This window comes from Phaenicophaeus curvirostris, chromosome Z, assembly GCF_032191515.1.
Source record: "Phaenicophaeus curvirostris isolate KB17595 chromosome Z, BPBGC_Pcur_1.0, whole genome shotgun sequence".
In the NCBI taxonomy this organism is placed as follows: domain Eukaryota; kingdom Metazoa; phylum Chordata; class Aves; order Cuculiformes; family Cuculidae; genus Phaenicophaeus; species Phaenicophaeus curvirostris.
The window spans coordinates 67,481,643-67,502,857 of NC_091431.1; the positions used below are offsets into that span (position 1 = coordinate 67,481,643).

At 43.0% G+C, this 21,215-nt stretch overlaps 1 protein-coding gene across 1 annotated transcript in view; it reads right to left on the minus strand.

The window, feature by feature from the left end:
* Nucleotides 1-21,007, minus strand: part of UBE2R2 (ubiquitin conjugating enzyme E2 R2) — a 61,969-nt gene extending 40,962 nt beyond the window's left edge. The window contains exon 1 of the mRNA XM_069880162.1: nucleotides 20,695-21,007. Coding sequence (XP_069736263.1) covers nucleotides 20,695-20,871 — 177 coding nt within the window. The 5' untranslated portion in view covers nucleotides 20,872-21,007. The remainder of the gene's footprint in view (nucleotides 1-20,694) is intronic.
* Between the last annotated feature and the right edge of the window lie 208 nt (nucleotides 21,008-21,215).

Sequence of the window (21,215 nt, forward strand, 5' to 3'; positions counted from 1 at the left end):
GTAAAGTGGGAGAAGCAAGCACTCCCCAGAAGCTAGCTCTTACACAGACTAGTTACAGCAGAAAAATCACTATCGCCACCCTTCAGAATGGCTTTCAAGAGAGCTCTAATTTACCTTTATTTGCATACCACAAGCTGTAGAGTAACCATCACTTTCGCAGCTCATTGGTAGCCACAAACCCCTTATTGCATTGGTGGGCTGGGTTAACTGTGCAGGTTTGAGCACACCTAGCAAGCCACAGCCTCACTGTACTGGACATCACACAAGCAGGAACACATACCTTGCCCTTAAAACACATCAGTGTAACCGAGTGCCTCCTGCAAAAGGAGACCAATTTCAAAACATGCTCCTTCGCCCTCATTATGCAGAGATTAGCCTCATTTGAGCATCAGACTGTTTGCTACTCAAGTTACTCCGCGTTTTCAGTTAGCCTCTTTCCGGCTAAGCATCATTCAAAGTATCAATGCACAAAAGCAGAAAAAAAATATAATCAGATGCTGAAACTAACACTGGATGGCTACAGAGTCAGTTCCACCTGCTATTTAAGAAAACCCAAAACACAACCAACAAAAAAAGCTTTGAAGGAAAAAAAAAAACATTCTCCTGTTGGCAAGATGGCTCTTGTGCTACAAGCAAATATACTGGCAGCTTTGCAGCACATCCAGTACATTTTATGGCTTCACAGTGTTTCAAAACAAATATCTGAAGATATCTACATAATTAACTATTGTTTAGTGTTGCTCAGCAAAGGCATGTCATCTTTTCAAGACAGAAAGCCTGCAGAGGTACAAACGTTGAACACATTGGTTGTTCACAGCCCATATTAAGAGCAAGTGGGACAATGTTTCAGGCTCAAGAGGCCTGATCTTCCTCAGAGGAAAAAATCAAGGAGCTTGATGCTGGGAAAGTGACCCCAGGAGTATCTAAGCAATGACATACTCAGCACAAGAACATGTTTTCTGCAATGCCGCCCAACCTTTCAGGATACAACGTCTGCGGGCACCAGATTTTGTATTTCACATAGAGTCTTTTTACTGGCTGAAGTCATCAGGATTAAAGTGCTGTCATTCTGTCAGCAAAGGAAAAAAAAAGTCTCAGCAAATCCGAAGCAGGGTAACTGTGCACTAAGCCGTATGTGCTGCCAAGTTTGTGTTCACTGTACAATCACTTCTGCATTGGGCATTGCAGCCTGTATCACAGAGAGGTTTATGCTTCTGCTCTAATCCCCAAAATAAACATACAAGGCAGCATATCTAATTATATCTAAGGTAACACATAGCTCATTTGCTTTTTTTTTTTTTACTGTGAACAGCCAGTCTCAAACACAGCTTGTGCAATACCAGATTAATGATCACGGAGGTCTGCATCACTAGTTCATTATCCTTACAGTTCAGTAGTTCAACACAAAAAGCCAAAACAACAAGGTTCTTAATTTGCAAATTAAACACTGACTGATCTGACATTCTTGTACATGTTATCAGAGGACATTGAAGTTGCTTCCAACATGAAGTTATCTTAAAAAAAATCACAGCTTCATTCAAAAGGGTACAGCAAACAAAAAAAAAAGTTTTACTGGAAAAAAACCTAAGAATACGCAAGAAAAAGTCAGTCAAAAATGTCAGTCATATGACAAAGTGTTTACAAGAATGGATTTTAGTTATCTCTCTGTTACAGCGGAAGATTTTCTCCCATAAATACATGAGTAGGCACTGATCACAGAACCTGAACTGGGTAAGGGTTCCTCCTTACTCCATATGGAACAGAAGAGTCCTCCAAAGAAATACTAACAGGCATCTAAAAAAAGGAAAAAAAAAAAAAAGGATCCTGCACTCTGCAGAAGATATTATTTAATAGCTATTTACCAGGAGCTTACTCTTTGGTTTTCTAGACACTGCTAGAACAGGAGTGACATGATTACCATTTGCATGGGTGAGCATGACAAGCCTGGTGCTTGCAAAGTACATCTCAGGAGCCAGTGCTGATTAGGGACCCTCCCAGGGAAACGCCAGGTGTAAACCCAGGATTCTCTGTATATTCTCTTTCTCAGTAGTGCTAGGTGGCCTGCCCAACAGAAGCAGCAGAGAAGGAACTGCCTTGACACGTCTTGAACACTGAACTCTGGGAATTTGATACTGAACTTAAGGTTACATGCAGGTACGTGCATAAGGCTGACTCAGAGCCTCAAATCCTGTACATGGCCACTTTAACCGGGCACTTTGTTCCGATGATTGCCCTATTTTCCTCAAAAAAGCTAAACTGGGACAGCTTATTCAGTCAGCTGGCACTGGGGCATTTCGCCCAAAGGCACTTTAACCTGCATCCTCCACCTTCTGCATGGATGCCCTACCCTAAAGGGCATTAAACACAGCTCTCCCCCGTTTTCCCCTTGGCATCAGGCCACTGCCCAGACAGGAATGCAAAAACCCAAGCCAGAAAATAAAAGCAGCCTGATTGCTCAAAGAACAGAGCTTGAAAAAAGGCTGTCAGGATTATAAATATTTCACACTGGAAAGTGAGCTGATAAACAGGAGCAATCCCTCCTTCCAGGTGAGCACCTCTGGCTGCAAAGGCACATTCCCTTGCTGCTGGCTGGGCTTTCGCCCTAACACACTATTCAGCCAAGAACCTATAAGGCAGAACTTTCAACCAGAAGCAGGCATAAACTCACAGCTCGATGGCTTTGTTACCCCTCAAAAACCAGAAGATATAGCTTAGTCTTCTCAAGATGAGGAGGGAACAAAACACATCTCCAAACAAAAAGCCTAGACTGACTGACGCTTTTAGACGAGAGCCACATATTAAGTTTCTTGTACAAGTAAAAGCCCTGAGAGCACAGTTGTCACCAGACAGGAGACACCAGAACCCCTCTACATCCCACTGCATAGCACTTAAAATAAGTGAGGTGGCCTTTAATATCACTCCTGTACTGAATTTATTGGCACTTCAGGCACCTCTGCACAATTCTAGTTCTTTACCCTACTTACCACAGATTCCTCCAAAACTGGGATAGAGTTACAAGACAACATTGTACAGGATAAAAATATTGCAACAAAAGCATAGCAGGGATCATTTGAGAAGCTTGTATTGTTCCTTAACTTTGAGAAGAACTTTGACCTTGAACACCTAAACCTGCCTACAAAAAATTGCACCTGAGAAAGGAAGAATATGCGACCCATGAAGTGGAGGCATCCCCAGCATCCTGGCAAAGTTAAACAATCTTTAGATCAAACATTAAAAATGTCTGAATGCTGCCTACCATTTCTCCTTTATCACAGCCATGTGTAAGAGGACGGTTAAACTCAAAGTAGCAGAATGGGATCCAGCAATGCAACTCACATATTAGCATTACGAGGGACACAGAGGCTTTGTTTTTTTTTGCTGAATGTGAAGCTTCCTACAAAATGCTCCATACTTTGGGAAGGAGGCTATCAAATATTCTTAAAAGTCTGCCATGTCAAGTGGAAACCCAGCACAAGAGCTTTGAAGACAAGCTTGAGAAATGATCCAAGCTCAAGGCCAGCAATCAGGCTGACGCAACTATCCCTTAGAAAGAGTTCCCATTTGTTGTTCAGCACTGGAATTATCAACATGAAAGCGTAACAGGTCAGCACAAACAACATATCAACGGTTTGATCAAGAGTTAAACAATACACAAACCACCTGTCTTTTACTAATTATTGCTAAGCAACATTAAGGCCAACAGTTTAATATAATTCAAATGGGATTAGGCATTATATAGGTAATAAGAACATCCACAATTACATTAGTTAGGATAAAACAGTTTATAAAAGGATTAAAAGAACACCAAGTCTTGTGGCATGAGTCAGCCACTATATCATAGATAAATTGTTCTTTCTCATTGTTTTGCTTGGTGTAGAACAGTAGAAATCATGCCCATTGTTCTAGCAACTGTTGGCGAAATCACACCAAGGATCAGCATACAAAGAACAATCAAACCATATTTCACTTGAACAAGTTCACTAGAGAAGCTTGAACCTGAGCAACTGTATAGTATGTTTACTTTGGAATAAAAGCAACCCATGCCAAACTTCAGCTGATTTATACTAGCAAATGCTTGCAACACATTAAATCAGAATTGAGATGTTTAAGACACAGGAGTCAATGTGATTCACCCTCAAAGCCAGATCATCACAAGGAAACACCCAGACCACCACAAGAAAACAGCTAAGCAAGAAATTCTCTGCTGATTTCAGTAACCAGCTACTACTTGGAGCTAGAGAAAAACAAAGGTGTCTAACAACAGGCTTGCTTTAGCCTGTTCTGAAAAAAGATCAGCCAGAAAATGGAGATCCTCTTCCATTCAGAAGAGGGTTTGTCACCCTCTTCTCCTGTGGCAGGACTACTCACTCTTTTTAGAACCGTTTAACCACTTTGACCTCATACCTTGGACTCCAAGCTTTTGGCCCAGTGCAAGCCTGAGAGGATAATTAAAGATGTGCAGAAACCAAATATTTTCTAGCAGCCTTCCTTCCTTGATTCTACCAAAAGCAGCTTAATTGGCCATTAGCCCCATGAAATGGCAGAGGGATGCAGACAAAGAAGCTATAATTACCAAGCCATCTTCAGCTGAAGTGTCAGCTACCATATGCTGTCTTCAGAAAAGCCAGACTACTCATATGCCTAGTTTACAAAGCTCCCAATGGCGAGCTTCATTTTGACAAGAGGGTGGGCTTGATTGTACCATGCCTTTTTGGAACTTCCAGCTGCTGAAGTAGTGAAAGTAGATAAAGAATAGCAGATTCGACTAGCAGAGCAGCCCACTACAAGTACAGAATTCAAAGAGTTTACATCAGGTGATCCAGGTTTCATCCCATGCTTCCTCACTTATTTGAACTGAATATTCCTTGCCTATTATAGGAAATATTTGGAAGATGTACCACTCTACTTCCAGAGGTGATTTGTGAAGCTTAATCTCTTGATCAGTGTCAGATGAAGTTGCAGAAGCCTTAAGAAGTCTGCAGCACCATGTCTAAGATTAGCACTTTCTGTGTAAGAATACCTTGATGGGTCAGCAGGAGAGGTGAGAAAGGTTAAAAGCTTATAAATCAGAAAAGGGGAAAACCTTAAAAAGCATTTTTGCCACTGCTTCTTCAGCAAAAGCTACTCAGGAATACAAAGCCCACCATCAGTATTTGCGTTACACCAGGGACTTAAGTACCGCAGAAGTTGATGTCACTCACCGAAGAAAACTTCCCTCTAATTTGTCAAGGCTTCAGAAGTCCGATCAAATATTAACTATAACATTGCCTTACACGGCTAGTAAATAAAGTTAGAATAGCTTTTACCCATGCTAAAAAATGTGGCTAAGCAGAAATAGCTGGTCAAGTTATTGAAGTTTTGAATGAAATAACCAGAGTACTGAACTGGATCTGCATTACAGCAACACCAGATCTGCCTAGTATAGTAACCACTATCAGTGGGACCAGATAGTTTTCAAATGTTCAAGTAAAAAAAAAAAAAAAAGAAAAGGATTATATATATTGGTAGGGAAGGATTTTTTTCCTAGAAAAATATGATCAGAATTGATCCAACCATCAGTTTTCACCACTTGCAGCAAGTAGCAGCTTATGAGTTTTCCACTTACACTTGAACAAAGGTTTTGACTGTGACTTTTCACAAGTTACTACACAAAGAGAAGCTCAGAAACCAGTTATTAGATGAGAGGCAGAAAGCATACACTTAGTCTTCCGTAACTTCTCCGAGCACCCGGTGTTCTGCTTAAGATTCAGTGCCTGTAGAAATACCTGTCATAGCTGGCAGTTACAAATATGCTTGTGGCAGCAGGAAACAATTGGCTTAAACTCCACTCATTTTAGTCAGGCTTTCTCTGAGGCTTTTTTGTGCCAATGTGAAAAAGAATTAAGTGCTCCATAAGGTAAGTAAAAAATTAAAACTTACTAGTTTCACCTAAAGATCCATGGAACAGCATGTGCAATCATGATTAGCAAAACACACATGGTAAGATTTCTCTATTTTTCACCATGATAAGCACTACAAGGACCCAAAACAATCCCTGAAAGCTGTAGCTTCTGCAGCTCAGCTCTGTCACAGAATACAATTGCCACACTTACATCTGCTTGCACGCAGAATTTATTTTGAACTGGATTTTGTTGCAGTATTTGTATAACTACATTGAACAGTGGGGCTGCAAAAATCACAGAATGGTTTGGGTCAGAAGGGACCTTAAAGATTACCTGGTTCCAATCCCCCTGCCATGGGCAGGGACAGCTTCCACTGGATCAGGTTGCCCATAGCTGGTCTTGAACACCTCCAGGGATGGTGTTCCCATGACTTCTCTGGGCGACCTGTGCCACTGTACCCTCACAGTAAAAAATTTCTTCGTAGTATCTGGTTGAAACCGCCTCTCTTTCAGCTTAAAATGAAGAACTCCAGTAGTATTAAACCTGAATTTATACCACATTCGTCAGCCACATCTTTGGGAACGAATATATCTTGGGAGGTCAGTGTTTCTCCTGAAGGATCTTGCTTTGTGCAGCAAGAAGGCAGCCAGACACGCTGTTGTTACAAAAGAACCACCATCAGGGTTGCATCACTCAAGAACTCCACCACCAAAAACATCAGCTTCCTATTGCAGTCAAATAAGTTCCCTGTACAAACCTCAAGCTGCTCATTGCTCTTGGTCCTTCTCAACCCATCCGCATTTCTCAAGCTTAACACTTGCTAGCTATGTTCCTAGAGATATTTAAGTGATGAAGCAGTTGTCTTGGCAACTGCAGTCAACACCAGTACCTCGGCTCATCTATCTTGGGCTTCCCTTCACCATGACTTCTAGGAAATCAGCTGCCACAAATGATAATTTTGAAATCAGTTTTGGGGTTTTTTTAAGAAAAAAAAATAAAAATCCCTTTTAGTAGCCTTTGACATGTCCAGATCTCCTGTCCTAAGAATCAAGTTCTTTTCATAGGAACAGATCAGTTTTAATTATATTCTCAGAAGTGAGGTTTCCTGCAAACCTAGAAGTCTGATAGCTTAAATTCCAAGGCACTGACTGAGGTGATGAAGGGGAAGATGCAAATCAGAGGTACATATGCAAACCAGGTTTATGCATGCCTGTGCTGTCGCTTTCAGTAACTCACTGAAGACTCCTTCTATTTTGTTTTCTGTTACCAAGAGAAGCAAAGAACAACTCAGTATTCCTTATAATACTTATCAAACTCAGCCAGGCCTTGAAATACATGCCCACACAGGTGTCTTTATTAAAAATGATCACAGAACTTCCACAAAGAAATTGATAAGTGGACAAGCCCCATAACTATATGCACATTTTAAGTGAGGTGTAAACTGTGAGATTCCCCTGCAGCAGCACCTACAAAACCTGATGCTCAATTCAGCTGAGCTCTGCCAGCAATGAAGTCCTCAGAAGGCACAACACAGTGTCTAGGAGTTTCACAACAGTAAAAGTAGGGAAGTAATACCCAGCACAGCACCTCTTCCACCAGGCCATCTATGTTAGACCCAGAAAAGGAGGCATCACAGCCTCAATCACAAACCTTTGATGACAATTTACATCTTATAAAATATGGGATAAAGCAACAGAAACAGTTAAGCTAGGGCTGGTTCAGTTCTACCACCACCAAAGATACCAGTGTCTTTCTACCATCAGCATTTGAAGCCATACCAACAACAGCTTCCAAGTTTTGCGTTCCTGGCCCTCACTACGGTGAATTAGATTTACAGCTGCGAGTGTACAAGGTTTCCATCCATTAATGTGGACACTGGTAGCAGTCTAGCCATGGCAACATGGGATTAAATATGGGCTGCAAAATCAACCTGTAAACTGGGTTAGTTTGCAACTGGTGTTAACTATCATGCTGTTGCTACCAGACTACAATTGCGCTTGAGACAGGTCAAATGTGCAACTACTGCAATGCAGGCATACTTAAAAACTACAAAATTATCTCAACAGTTTAGTACCATGAACCGTGGTGGTTTGCTCTGAGTGACAGTGTCACTGGAGAAGGCCCCAAGCATTTCTTTCACTGTATTAATACAAGGTTAACAAAACTAGAGCAGGAAAAGACTTCATAGTCTGCCTGAAACTCACTCTACATGGCAATCGCATTAAGCTGTGACAAAATGTTATTTTACTGTATAAGTATTATAAAACAGTATTTTGATAAATGCATTTACAATTAAAGCACAGAAGCTTCAGCGTTCCATATAAAAAGAAAGGTACCTGCAGGTCAGTTGTGCTGTAGTTTTCTATTTAAAGTGCTTGCTAAGTGTAGAATTTGGCATTCTGCCCATGTGTTTTAAGCTCAGTGTTGTGGCATAGCCTGGGTAATTGCACTCAGGGTGACAAGCACAACAGAACTCGGAGGCATGTCAGTAATACACTTTAAATCTAGTCCTAACTTATCAGAACCAAATCTCGCACTGTGAATGTGTCAGCTCCATGAAGTGCCACATCAGGCTGTTTCCCTGGCCATTCTTATGGAGCTGTGACCATTCCACACTTGACATCAAATCCCACAGGTTTCACTATGCTTACAGGCTTTATTTTGAACCTTATCTTCCAAGCATAGGAGAGAAGACCTGGGATGGCTGTAGAAGGTTACAAGGAGATGGAGAAATTAACACAGAAAGAAATCCCAGAGATATGGGGTAAAAAAGCTGAGTAGCTCTGAAATCAGTGCAAAACCCTCTGACATTTCAAACAGGGCAGCCAAGGCATAGCTTTGCCTCCTCCAATGAGAAGTTCACCCAGATTCTCCCTGATACACTCTTTCTGAGAATTATTTGTGAAGCCTGCATAGCACACATCTCCCCCAGCAAGCCTACATACCCAGGCCTTGACTTGATGGCTCTGTCTTCCACACCAAGAATGTCTCTCTCCTCCCCCAGGTTAAGTTACACAACCCCAGCTTTATTTTTTGCTCTTAGAGAATTGCTGCAGCTGCCTCACGGACAAGGTCTGTGCAGAGGAGTGTGACTTGTCAGTACATCAGGATCTGTACTGGGGTGCTTCAGGAAACTGCTCGGGTCTTTATTTTTAAAAAAACAGAAATAATCAGAAGTTCTTGTTCCAAAAATCTCTCTGCTTTTGTGCTCAAGCAGCCTGATAGCTATTCACTTGACAATTTCTTCAGCTATTCCAATTTTAAATACTGTACTTGTAAACATACAAGTTGAACTTGTTTTGGAAGAAAGCTTTCCCATGTGCTATTTATAAAAAGCAAAATGCTTTCTACCTACAGATTTAGTCAACTATGCTATTATGAGATATACCCATTTTATATAAAAATGTTAATTTATCCAGGATCATGAATACAAACCCATTACAGATAGAAAGATTTCTAGTCCCTACCCTATTCACTAAATTATACTGCCTCTTACTGTTGTCAGAGAACATTTTGACTATATCTCACATTCAAAGCTGTACAAAGCCCGCATACTTCTGCATGACTCTTCCAGTCCTAGCCCTGTGTCCTTCAGATGAGCACCTCTTACATTCACCAACAGATCTAGAATAACGCATTGCACTGGCTCTCTCATCCTGTTTGTGTAGCATCCGTAGACTGTTCTCGACAAGTGCCATGCTTCACCCACACAAAGGGCCTAACAGATGATCAGTTCTGGATTGTGCATCCCTTTCAGTCTTACATCGGGTCGTAGCAATTCACATTCAGAGTAAATGTGACACAGCAATGTTTAATAGCTTTACAAACAAAGCTCAACTAAACATGTACCGAAGAAAGTTTGTGGGCTGCTACCTAGCAGAAGACAACATTTGGTTGGCCCTAAAAGCACCTAGCAACAGACAAACCATTATTGGAAGAAGCTGATTTCTCACAACCCTCTTACTTCAAGTTGGCATCAGCTAGTTATTAATCTGCACATTAAGATCCAAATTCAGCCTGTCACCCAACCAAGCATTAGTAGTAGGCTTCAGGCTTAGCCTAAGTTTTCTCATCCTCTTTTTTTCTGCATTACTACCATTGCACAAATTATGTATCACAGAAATATAGTCTAGCAAAACTCCAGTCCTTTCTGAGAACAGGGAATCTCCTTCTCAGTGCTATGATTAAGTTCACCTGCCAAATAACATCTCTTTCAAAGTTGTGGGTTTTCGGATTTTTTTTTGTTTTTTTTTTTTTTTTTTTAAATGTAAGGATTTAGAATAGAGTTTGGATGACAACACTGCAAACCCCACTATTTATACAGAGTTCATTACAGGAAACATACTGAATCTATTCTTCTTTCAAGAGTACAGAAACTGCTGCTCTATATTTAACAAGAAAAGGGAAGAAAACCCCAAATAAAAAATACTTTTAACCCCAGCTACGAACTAATGCATGTTGAACAAAGCAGCTAGGAGATCCCAAATAAATTGGTGCATGGAAGTTAAAAATACAACAGAACTGATGCAGATGCCAACACATGAAAAGTTTTTCTTTCCACTAACCTCCAACCATTTTTGCTAGATTTGCTGAAGTATAATTCAGGCCCTCCCCAGCACCACCAGCAAACTTTATTTTGTTTTAATATTAGAAACTAGCCACCTTAGTATGGCTTAGAAGTAGGCAGGTCAAAAATACTTCGCTGTTCTCTTGGAAACAGGTGAAAGTCATCCATGTGGTCAGCCAAGCTGATAGCTGCAGAGAGGAAGATAAAACTGAACAAAGCTGAGACATTAGGAGCCCTGATCAGACATGGTGACCTTACGTCAGCCCTCAGTCATGCCCCAAAGTGCAGTCAGTCCAGTGTAGGAAAAGAGATGAAGGAAGAGGGAGACACTTGAGATGGGCTTGGATTCTCAGACACTCCAAAACAGATGAAAAGGCCTGGTGGCACCACAATGACAGGTCTTTTGCGGCCAAGCATAGTAGAACCTTCCTCCATGCCTCTGCCATTGCTCAGAGCTGACCCCACAGCGCGTGGCATTTCCTACTTGGACAGTGGGCAAGATCTCAAATATGGTGCACACGCCAAAGATTGCTGAAGCTATACTCATGTGACATTTCACTGCACACCCGTGAGGCCTGGGAACAGGCCATGAAATGCTTTGGGTTCGTTACTGACAATCCTTAACCTAGCCTGCTCTGATCCACCACGCAGCAACATGCATACAGCTCCCAGCATGAAGCTCCTTGGGCTAAGGTAGGCAGCATACACCTACAGCAGCCAGCCCAGCTGTGGTCTCCATAGACATTACCATTAAACAGTAAGGCTTTTTACAGCTTTTGTTGACTGCCAGCATATTAGTTAATTGTCCCTTGCAGGCAAAATATAGTCCCTGTTTGAAGAGTCTAAGCATAAGCGTATCACTCGCACCAGACATGAACAAAAGTGAAGAAGCGGAATAAGCCTGCAAACTGGTTGAAAAAGAACAATTACTTTTCTAAGCTGAACATTAAGCAGGCTGCTTCGAATCACTGAAATCAAAGTCATCTCTAGCAGCACTACTAGCCAGACCTATTCCATAATATTCACAAGAAAGTGCATTTCTTCCACTTTCAAGACCAGCAGCCTTACCCCATCCTCCTTTAGTAGCAGCCAGTACAAGTGATTTCTTTCCAGCTGGAGAGCAGCCATAGATGATACGGGTTCAAGACCATGAACTTGGCTGTTATTGCCATTTAAAACAGGTCTCCAGAATGACACACCACAATGACCCTGCCAAGACTGGTCTTTAGCCTCTTATCAGTCTACCCATAAACCTCCAAGGGTAGAAAGGAACTTCAACATAAACAAATTTTCAAAAATATCTTACTCCAAAATACAGAAGCCTAAATGCTCATAGCCTCAGTGAAGTCTACCCCACCTACCCAGCTTCCCCCAGAAGTGCCTCTATTGCTGTATTTCAGGCCAAAGGCACATAAGCTTCTTCCACACAAATGAAAGACCGCTACCAGCAGGAAAAAAACAAAAAATCAGTTACATTTCACAGAAAGCCTATCAGTCAAATTTTGAAGCACATAAGATTTCAGGTTTCTGGCAGACACTGAGAAATGGAAATCATTCCATATGTTGGTCTCAAAACTTTAATTTTTATCTGCTGCAATGGAGATCATACAGCAATAAAAAAGAAGCTCAGTTTCATTTAGGAGTTCTTTCAAAAAAAAGAAGTGACAATAAGTCCTCTACAAAGAATTGTTTAAATGTGACTGGCTGACTCCAGAAACCTCCCCTTGACACTTACATAATTATACAACAGAAGAAACATTACCATCATCCACTGAATTTGAATACTAGGTTTTCAACAAGCTTTAAGCCTCAGTGCCTTTTTTCGTTAGCATTTTGAGTACTGTGGCCACAACAACCAAAAAATGAGGTTAGGCAGGAATTAAGCAACATCCTTAAGAAGAGGCAAGGCCTTTTCTTTCCACCTTAACTGAGAAGTGCCACGCATCTTCCTCTGAAACGTTTGGGTATGGGCATTTTGTTACCACAGGAATAACAAATTAGAAAGGATTTAGATAATAGCTACAAGTCACTTAAAAGGTACAGAAGAGACATTACCCTCTCAGGTTATACTGCTTAATGCACCACTGAAAGCCATTCAGCCACTAAATGTGGGTACGGTTACTGTTTTGCAAGAAAAGTGATCAGGAGCACCAAGGTGAAATTCAGTTTTCTTCAATACATAAGGGGCCCATTCTTTTAATAAAGGTAAGTGCTTTTAGAGATGGTTACTCTACCCCAGATAAGCAAACACTTGCACACCAGTGTAGTTTACATCCATGAATTACAGGCTTATACAAGTGAAATTCATGAAAGACCAAATGTGTCTTCACAGGATGTACTGTCAGTCAAAGCTCCATTGCGTGGCTTTTGTTTCAATAAGGCCAACAGACGGGCTGCAAAAGACAATATTATTTGGATATATTTGGTTGGATCTGACAGCAAAAGGTTTCCAGATGCACAGATATCTACAAATTAATTTAAAAACAAGAATTTTCACACAATGGACAAGTGTCCATTGCACAAGATCTAACCTAAGTGGTACAACTAGCTAAACACTGGTCCTTACACTGTTCCATACTCTGGCAAAAGGAATTGCATATTAACCCCTCCAAATATTTTGCTACTACGAATGCTAAACCATATGTTTTAAAGACTTTAACTAAGACACATAGCTTAACTTGATGAAGAGTCCTACGGGTATTGCAAACATGTCCACACTGTTATGAATTTAAATTTCATCTCTCAAGCAAAAAACCCTTTCCTGGATTTCTAAACTACTTACTTAAATAATTAAGACACCAAAACAGAGCAATGGGAACACATTGTGTCATGCTTTTAGTGCCAAAACCTTAAGGACCAAAGCACAGCCTGCCTGCCAGGGAGTCTTCTCTGTGTTAATCACACATACTATGATACCTGGAAGTGCCACCCACTTATGACAGACCCTTCATGTTCCCCCTGTTTTCACAGTGACAGCCTCAATTGAAAATCCCAAGCATCCAGAAAGTCTTAAGGCCACATTTCTTCAAGTCAAGCAAGATTCCAGAAGAGATTACATGCACCCGAATTCAGTAGCTTCATCATTCTTCTCCTATTTGTAAGCCACTTTGGGTAACTATTTATTTATTTAAAATATTTCAGAAAACAGGGAGTTAAGCAATCGATCAATTTTGGCTCATCTTGGCCACAGCGGAGGCTACACAATGCCAAAGTTATTACTATTAAACTGGACGAGTGAGATGAGACACTCTCAGGAAGTTTCTACCACAAAAGCTTACCAAGATTAAATGCAATTCCTCCAACTCATAATGCTGGGTAAAACACTAAGGTTTCAGAAATGAGGTAGCACTCTGGAAATAGCAAGCTAATTTCATGCACGTGCATATGTGTATGCATATATCTGATCATGTGCAGCCCAAATTATAAGAGGACCTGCTATGTTATGAGTCACATAACCTCTAGTCAAATTAACTGCCATATTTGCAACTTTAACTCAGTTACAACGAAGTTCAACATAAAACCTCCACCATTAAGTCTGTACTGCCCATTACTCTGAACACCCAATGATGGCCATAAGATAAACAGTCTGCATGTCAAAGATCAGAATTAAAGTCCTGCAAGCACTCTTTTTCTAGCATTTCCTACGCTCTAGATGCAAAATGAGCATAATGCAGTAGCCCTAAAATGTTATTAAAGAGGAGATACCTAGTGTAAATGTACGTACAATACAGGGAGCGCAAGCACGACTCCAGAAACTGGAAGGTAAGAAAATGTTTAAGCCTCTGAGAAGTTACAAATTTGGGCCCACACTGGCATAACATCACTGCAATACTGCAGATTTTAAGGATTAACACAAAAAAATTTAAAAAGAACACCCTTCTAACACCAGAGAGTCAAAAACTTCTGCTAACTCCTATGAAATGAACCAAATTTAAAGCTATCTACGTGCTTTTCATTACCATTTCTTGAGCAGCCAGGCAAGGAATTTGAAGAGAAACAGTTCTTTGTTATCCAAGGGAAAAAATCATGTTGTATTTTACCTTATCCAAGGATAATTCTAGGTAAACTCATGGAAATAGGGCTGATGAATGGAAAAATTATGGAAACAGACAGCCCTCAATCTTTCCAAATGGAAAGCTTTCAATTTTCATTCTAATGGCAGAGGCGGGCTGCACTACAGCTCTCCTCTTGCCATACAAGAGGACCTAACTGCACATGACCTTGTATTTTCAGGCAGTATCAGAAATGGAAATCACCATTTATGCCTGTTGGCATACCCAATAACCCTGCCTGGATCAGAGGAGCTCTAGGGAAATGACAGGGAGCTGGTTACCATCAATACTTTGCCTGTTTCCTCCTGAAGACAGGCTGCTGTCCAAAGTAGGCTACAGGCTAGGAAAGTTGCCTGGGAGGTTCTGTGGAGCCCGTTGAAGCAGCCATTCAAAAAAAACCCCCGAACTGCAACAGCAGAGTGAGGGTCAGTAACATACTCTCCAGGCCTGAGATGACAGCTGTGCCTAGGATCAGTGAGCCAATATACAGCAGCCTTCCAGTACCTAAAGGGGGCCAACAGGAAAAATTGGAACAGGCCCATTGTGAAAGCACAATAATGGCTTTAAACTAAGGGAGGGTAGATTCAGGCTGGATTTAAGGAAGATATTTTTTTACAGTAGGAGTGGTGGAACACTGGCACAGGTTGCTCAGGGAGGTGGTGGATACCTCATCCTTGGCAGCATTCAAGGTCAGGTTGGATGGGGCTCTGAGCAACCTGATCCAGTTTAAGATGTCCCTGCTTCTGCAGAGGGGCTGGACTAGATGACCTGTAAAGGTCCCTTCCAGCCCAAAGCATTTTGTGATTCTGTAACATCAGAAGTTCCCTGCCTCCCTGTCTGCAGACAGCTTAGTGGCCCCCTTGCTTTGTAGACAGCCTGCCCTAAACGGGAGTTCTTCAGACCCAGAGCAAGCAACTCCGGGCACTGTCCACCCGCAGTTCCATATCCCTTTTCTGCATCAAACCCCTGCCTATTAGTATCAAAGATTTGTAAAAGCAACAACAATAGATGGTCAAAGTACATTGAGACAGAAGCTCTGCAGAACCTTGCAGCACAGAGGCTGGCAAAAGGCAGCTTTTGTGCTGAGAGTGCCATGCTTTTTTTCCCTGGCACCAAGAAATATTTATGTGGAGTTAAATGTTCTACCACTTACATAATCCTAAGTGCTTAATAAACTTTTATTTGCTTCATTTCAAGCTTTCTGGGAAGTAGCCTACAGTACCTAACTTCTAAACATAGTGCTTATTCTTGCTATCGGTTATCCCTAAGTAAGTCCCATATTGATTTCCTGCTCCGAAAAAAAATTATTCTCACATATTGCAAATTGCTTAGAAATCAAAACAAATCACTTTGAAGAAGCCAAGACACAACAATGAAGAACTCTAAATAGCACATGGTTAATGAGTAACAAAAAGCAAGGAAAACAGTGCCTTGACAAGTACCGAGCCCCTAAATTACTTGAGAAAAACTAACCCATGCCTGGGTTCCCCCCTGCCCTCAACTTACATGTCAAGACTTGCTCTTTCAAGCAGCAAAAATACCTTAAGAAATAAACTGCCTTTAAGAACAATCAAATAGCAGCTCTAACAATGCAGTGATTTTTTCTTGTTTCCTTTCATGTTAGGTACATTCATTTTCATCTACCCAGCCTAACTCACCTCTGAAGGAACTCCCAATATTGACTTTTGCTCTACATCAAACACACTTCTTGACACTGGGTCAAACCATGCTTCTGGGCAGTGGTATGTGTTTAATAATGAAGTTTCTATTTGTCTAATTTTACACTTGCACCTTCCCTGGCAGACAGGCTCCCAGCACAAGAACACCATTCAACTATGAAAATGGGAAGAATTTCCTTTTTTTAAAAACAATCAAAAGCTGCGATGCTAAGGTGTGATTGCACCGAACAGAGCTTTGAGTAAGCCATCAGGAAAAGCTTTCTAGCAGTTCTGCGAGTATCCTGAAACCATCATTTGATCAAGGTATTGGGCAGAAGTCTATCAGCCTCTGGGCTCAAGCACTAAAGACACTGTATTTCAAGCCAGACAGAGACTTATCAACAGTTAACTGAGGTTGTCAAAGTTTCACCGTGAGCAACCCTCAGCCATTGAAATCTATCCAAACAAGCACCTACCATCACCAGATCACAGCTCAATAACATTTGTTGCCGTGGTCCCCCTGTGGGTATCAGCTGCCAGAATTAAGGTGAAGAGTTGCGCCTGCCATGCAGCAAAAAACCCTCTTGGCTGAACAGAAGATGCCTATAGCATAAAGGTGGCATCGACAAACTGCTGACATACAGTTCTGCAGATTATACCACAATCTTGTTCTCCACTGCTCAGGCAGTGCCTGCAAAACCAGAAAAACACATTCCCATCATTTCCAGAGCAATTCAGAACTACTACTACTACTACTGGTGGAAACTGATCTAAAGATCTGTCTTAGCACATCGTGGCCTTCCCACCTGGCCTAGGAAGAAGCAACTGGCCCTATCTATGAACTGACCACAAAGCATTTCATTCTGAGAAAAATCCTCCCTTTGTCACTTAAAGTCAATAACCAAATCAGCTCCAAGCAAACCAACATTTTAGACACACAAGTTCTACCCACACTTACACACTTAACCTCTGAGGGAGTCAGGGACCAAAACCAAAGTTCACCTATTGCATTTCGCACTTGTAGTCCAATACAACTGACTCTGCCAAAACCTTCAGTCAAACTGGCAATTTCTTGCTGACACCAGCTGAAGGACAGACATTCGCTCTTATCACTGGACCTCTTTGGAGGACTTAGCATCACTGACCTTGAGCTAGTTTTGTCTTGCCAGTAAGGTATGAGAGATAACCAGGGAGCTCAGCTCCTTCCTCAAGGGTGATAATCTGGAACTAAAACAAAGGGTTGCCCGCAACATTCCACAGCTGTTCAGTATGACTGAGAACGAAGCCACTAGATGAGGCAAAGGTTGCTAGAACCTCCACTGCAGATGAGCACCTTCAGCTGGCTTGTGGCTCAGGATTGCTCCCATCCCTCGCCGACTGTGCTGCTGGCACACAACGGTCACTTCACAGGTTGCTGTGCTTTTGATCTTGCTGCAAGATCCTAGAGTGTGAAGTTCTGCAGCAGATCTGAGCATGCTGTACTAGTGGATAAAATATGTTTAGATGCTGTGCTTGAATATTTAAGCAGATCCTGACTTTATCACAGCCAGCACCAAGGTATTGATAACCTCCCATTTAAACTGACATTTGAGGCAGGGTATGCGTTTTCTGCTTCAATTTATCATATGCTACAGTATACGGGATTAACAACTGAAACCAGAATCTGTTGAAATGTTGAACCAGCCTGTAACAGCAGTAGCTTTTGTCAAGGAGGTGCAAAGAGAGCATTTTCCTCATTACAGTTTATTCAGCTAGTTCAACAATCCAGGGAGTAAGGTTGTATTTCTCCAAGAATAAAAAAGGTGCCAAAAGCTGATGCTACCAGTTCTAATAAATCCATAAGCACAAACCAAGCGTTTGTGTTCCCAGTCAACCATCACTAACACTTTCTTTATTAAGTTCACTTTAAACACAGGTTTTCCTCAAAATATTTATACTCAAGCTTCACTAGAAGGCTTTGTGCTTTCCCACCAGTTCCTACCACACCTCAAGCGGAAGAATCCCAAACTCTCATGGCCACAAAGTTTAAAAAAAAATGACATCCTGTAATTGCATATTTCTAATCCTGCTTACCTCATCTGAGGAAACTAAAAATACAAAACAAGATGAAGCTAGATGTCTCATGAAGCCAAGAAATCTGAAAAATAAATCAGACGCTGACCCGAACTAGTGCTCACCTTGTGTATTCTATGACTGTATCACAGAAGTCACACCACCAAATGAAATTTTATCTCTAAACGATAAGAGTAAGCCAAGTCTAACACATCTAAAGGTCTGCCTGAAAGCCCCATACAAAAAAAGCCAAGATCATCTCCTCTCAAGGCATCAAGACTCCTCCCTAGGGACAGAGAGAGGGTCTAAGACCACTTTTTCAGTGACTTAGATCTTAGGATGCATAGCCAAATATCAAATGCTCCCTCCAGGAGGAAAAATAATACAGAAGCAACACAATAGACTCCAGCCATCCTGCTGGAAGGGAATCCCTCTGCTGCAGAGAGGTTAAGGTATCGAATCACAAAATGCCTTGGGTTGGAAGGGACCTTTACAAGTCACCTAGTCCAACTCCCCTGCAGTGAGCAGGAACGTTTTTGACTGGATCTGGTTGCTCAGAGCCCCATCCAACCTGACCTTGAATATTTCCAGGGATGGAGCCTCCAATACTCTCCTGGGCAACGTGTGGCAGTGCTTCACCACTGTAGTTTTAAAATATTTCTTCCTTAAATCCAGTCTAAATCTACCCTCCCTTAGTTCAAAACCATTGGTCCTTGTCCCTTTACAACAGGTCTTGCTAAAAAGTCTGTTCCCAGCTTTCCTGCAACCCCCTTTCTGGAAGGCTGGGAGGTCTGCTATAAGTACTGGAAGGTTGCTATAAGGTCTCTCCAGAGCCCTCTCTTCTCCAGGCTGAACTCTCTCAGCCTGTCTTCATAAGGGAGGTGCTCAAGCCCTCAGATAATTTTCGTGGCCCTCCTCTGGACCTGCTCCAAACGCTTCAAGTCCTTCTTGCTCTGAGACCTTAGCCTCCCACTCTCAAAATAAGTATCACAGGATCTGTGAGCAGAATTTAGAAGAAAGACATGGAAGTTCAAGGACATCAAATAAAAAAAAAAAAGAAATCACATTCCTAATACTGAGGTAAGGCAACTGGCAGCCTTGCCTAAACCTACACTTGTTAACATGCATCCTTGGGTTATTTCACATGATGCTTCAGCTCCTTTCCAGGAACAGTTACATACATAAGAGTCCAGAGAGCTCCCCTACCAACCAAAAATATTTTGATCCATTGTGATTTCTTTGACAAAAATGGATCCATAATATCAGTGCAGGAAGAGGTCGCCAAGACATTCGGATGTAAAAATGACCCAGTTACCACACCAAGACTCTAGCAACTTCCTGAATAAGTAATAATGGAGGTGAGCCTAAGAATATACCTATCGCACCTACATGAGTAAGTCAGCCAGCTCATTACAAAAGGCAAGCCTTGTGCCAAAGCCTTCCCTTCCTTCAAAACAATGAGGCCAAACTAAACGTGACTCAAATCTATTATTCCCCAAGCTACAGGATATTTTGGTTTTGTGGAACAAAGCCCTTAAACCTTGACCCAGAGAGGCCAAAAGATGCACGTTAGCCAAGCAAAGGGATCACCCAAAGTTGTTTTTTTCAGGTTGACAGAAGCCAAAGGGCATGAAATGGGAGACACAGGAGCTATGACTAAAAGTTAACTCTGGGGAACTGCTACATGAGGGGAAGCAAGTGTCCCTGCCCATGGCTCTTTCCCTGCCCAAGGCAGGGAGGTTGAAACTGGATTATCTTTAAGATCCCTTCCAATCCAAACCGTTCTATGTTCTGCCAGAGACCGAGTGTGCATCAAGTGCAAAGGGGTGAGCCCAATGCAACGTGTCTTCTGCAGGCACCGTGGGGTTTAATTGCTCCTTTTTGCAATTCCTTCTCCAGTAGTTTTGAGGATCTCTGTCTGCTCCCTCCCGTACCTTCCCGGGACGGCAGTGCCAGTTTTCTCCCTTGCTGTATTTACAAGAGGGGAAATAACAACCACAAAAGTTTTTTTGGATGAGCAGGAAGGTCGAGAGGAATTGAAAACATTTACCCACCTTCACCAACCAAGTGCTGCCGCAGCCCTTCGCGGGGTAAAAGTTTGGAGAGGAAGAAAAGGCCGGGGAGGGGGTTGGGAGGAGAAGAATGAGAATGAAAATCAGCCCTGAAACACCACGGAGTTTCGAGGAAAACGCAGCCTTTACCCCAAATTCGGCACCCCAGCGGGCGGATGGGCCGCGGAGCCCCTTCCTCCGCAATAAACACGCGCAGACCCAGGCCGAGCGGGGGGAAGGGAAGGATCCGCTCCCCGCCAGGAGCCACCTGTCTTCTTTTGGGGTGAAAAAGGAGGATTGGCAGGCCGGGAGGCTGCGGGATTGCGGGGTTGGGGGGGGGGGGAGAAGAGCGGCAGCGGTCCCGCCTCCTCGGAGCTCACAAAGGAGCCCGGCGGGGCGGGCCCGGTGGCGGCTCGGCGGGGGAAGCCTTACCTTGAAGTACCCTCCCTCGTAGAGGGTGTTGGGGGGCCCGAAGATCGCCACCTCCCAGTTGTAGAGGTCGGACTCGTCCACCAGGGTGATGCGGAAGCCTTCCACCGGTTCCTCCTGCAGCGACTTCAGCTCCAGCATCAGCGCCTTCTGCGAGCTGCTCATCTGCTGCTGGGCCATGGCGCGGCGCGGCCCCCCGGCCGCCCGCCCCCCGCGCTGCTGCCGCCGCTGCCGCCGCCGCCGCCGCTGCCCGCGGGCCCCTCCCCGCCTGACGCCGCCGCCGCCGCCGCCACTTCCTTTTGTGACGGCGACCGCTCCGCCGCTGACCTCACCGCGCCGGCCACGCCCCCCCGGCCCGAAACCGCGCCCCCTCGCCGGGGTTCCGCGCGGAGCGGCTCAATAGGGGCGCGAACCACGCCCCCGGCGCGAAGCCCCGCCCCCTCACGGAAACCACGCCCCCTCAGCCACGGTCAACGCGGCCGCGGGCCACGCCCACTCAGCGTCCCTTAACGGGCCCACGCCGC